The sequence below is a fragment of the Apteryx rowi genome, unplaced genomic scaffold, assembly GCF_003343035.1.
Source record: "Apteryx rowi isolate R43461 unplaced genomic scaffold, aptRow1 scaffold_15, whole genome shotgun sequence".
Lineage (NCBI taxonomy): Eukaryota > Metazoa > Chordata > Aves > Apterygiformes > Apterygidae > Apteryx > Apteryx rowi.
In genome coordinates, this window is record NW_020447752.1 from 3,732,000 (window position 1) to 3,734,432 (window position 2,433).

Genomic DNA, 2,433 nt, shown 5'->3' on the forward strand with positions numbered 1-2,433 from the left:
CGCCCCGCGCCCGCGCTGCCCCGCTCGCTCCCGCCCGCCCGGCCGCCCGCGAAAATGGGGCCGGCGGCGAGGAACTGCGTGCGGACCGTCTTGGTGCTCGGCTGGCTGACCTGCTTCGGCGCCGGGATCAGCTCCATAGACATTGACCGCCCCGGTGACGGGAGGTGCCAGCCCATAGAAATCCCCATGTGCAAGGATATAGGGTACAACATGACGAGGATGCCTAACCTGATGGGACACGAAAACCAGAGGGAAGCTGCCATTCAGCTGCACGAGTTTGCCCCGTTGGTGGAGTATGGTTGCCACAGCCATCTGAAATTTTTCCTCTGCTCTCTCTATGCCCCTATGTGCACGGAGCAGGTTTCTACACCAATCCCTGCCTGCAGGGTTATGTGTGAGCAGGCGAGGCTGAAATGCTCTCCTATTATGGAGCAGTTCAATTTTAAGTGGCCAGACTCCTTAGACTGCAGCAAGCTGCCCAACAAGAATGACCCCAATTACCTCTGCATGGAAGCCCCCAACAACGGATCAGATGAGCCCCCCAGAGGATCCAGCATGCTGCCACCCATGTTTCGGCCGCAGAGGCCCAGCAGCGGTCATGATCTGCAGCAGCAGAAGGACAGCCTCAGCAGAGCCTCCTGTGAAAATCCTGGCAAGTTCCACCATGTGGAGAAGAGTGCTTCCTGTGCCCCACTCTGCACCCCAGGGGTTGATGTTTACTGGAGCAAGGACGACAAACAGTTTGCTGTCATTTGGATTGCCATCTGGTCCATTTTGTGCTTCTTCTCCAGTGCTTTTACTGTCCTTACTTTCCTGATAGATCCTCAGCGTTTCAAGTACCCCGAGAGGCCCATTATCTTCCTTTCTATGTGCTACTGTGTCTACTCAGTGGGGTACATTATTCGCCTCTTTTCAGGTGCTGAAAGCATAGCCTGTGATAGGGACAGTGGCCAGCTCTATGTCATCCAGGAAGGTCTGGAGAGCACTGGCTGCACCATTGTGTTCCTGGTTCTGTATTACTTTGGTATGGCAAGCTCCTTGTGGTGGGTAATCTTGACTTTAACTTGGTTTCTAGCGGCTGGGAAAAAATGGGGGCATGAAGCAATTGAAGCAAACAGTAGCTACTTTCACTTGGCAGCATGGGCCATTCCAGCTGTGAAGACTATAATGATCCTAGTTATGAGAAGGGTAGCTGGAGACGAGCTGACAGGGTTGTGCTATGTTGGAAGCATGGATGTGAATGCTTTGACTGGGTTTGTACTCATTCCTTTGGCTTGTTATCTAATCATTGGCACCTCTTTTATTCTTTCTGGTTTTGTGGCCCTTTTCCATATCAGGAGGGTGATGAAAACAGGTGGAGAAAATACTGACAAGTTGGAGAAACTTATGGTCAGGATTGGTGTCTTCTCAGTCTTGTATACAGTGCCTGCAACTTGTGTGATAGCCTGCTATTTTTATGAGAGACTTAATATGGATTATTGGAAAATTGTGGCAACTCAACAGAAATGCAAGATGAACAATCAGACTAAAAATTTAGACTGCATGATGAATAACTCTATTCCAGCAGTAGAAATTTTTATGGTCAAAATTTTTATGTTATTAGTTGTTGGCATTACTAGTGGTATGTGGATCTGGACTTCCAAGACTCTTCAGTCCTGGCAAAATGTTTGTAGTCGAAGATTAAAGAAGAGAAGTAGAAGAAAACCTGCAAGTGTTATTACAAGTAATGGAATCTACAAAAAACCTCAGCATCCACAGAAAACTCACCATGCAAAATATGAATCAACATTGCAACCACCCACTTGTGTGTGAATGGGTTTTAGACAGGTTATATCTCATCTTATAGACTTACAAATGTTCACAGTAGCAGTCAGAAATTAAAAAACGAAATGATGCTTTTTGTCAGAGGACAGTTTAATAGCTCAAGGCAAAAAATGTATCACGCTGAATTCAGGAGCTGGTGAAGAACTGAAGGTAAATGTACTTACAGAAAGGTTTTCAGTGAAAGAAATATTGTGAATTGAAACAGCCTCTTCTGTTACTAATTTGTAGAAAAATACTTCATCCAGCCCTCAGATTAAAAAAAAAAAAAAAAAAACTATTTAACTTTTTCATGTAGCTGAGCTGAATTTCCTACAGGTTTCTGAGTAACAAGGTATAGTCAAATTTTATGGAGCAATGATTTTCTTTTAAAAGCGCCCAAGTGAGCATTATCTCTTGGGAAAACTAGGGTCCCAAAGAGGCCTGTACCCAGTAAGTATACTATCTGTGAAAGCAACTTTCGTGCTAACTTCAAAAAAAAAAGAGAGAGAAATCCTTTACAACTCATCTCAGCCTAGGGGGTTTGGAGTGCCTAAAAATAGGTCCAATCTATAATGCTCACGAATATTCTTTCACTAAAAGAGAAACTTCCTGCACCAGACACAAACTTTG

The 2,433-nt window shown here is 45.3% G+C and overlaps 1 protein-coding gene across 1 annotated transcript; it reads left to right on the top strand.

The window, feature by feature from the left end:
* Positions 1 to 41: 41 nt before the first annotated feature.
* On the top strand, positions 42 to 1,879 carry FZD10 (frizzled class receptor 10). Its single transcript, XM_026058818.1, has one exon. It carries the CDS (start codon positions 55 to 57, stop codon positions 1,810 to 1,812), a length of 1,758 nt encoding a protein of 585 aa, XP_025914603.1. The 5' UTR covers positions 42 to 54; the 3' UTR covers positions 1,813 to 1,879.
* Positions 1,880 to 2,433: the final 554 nt, after the last annotated feature.

Coding starts and splice junctions, on each gene's coding strand:
- FZD10 (XM_026058818.1), top strand. CDS start 55: ATGGGGCCGGCGGCGAGGAACTGCGTGCGGACCGTCTTGGTGCTCGGC.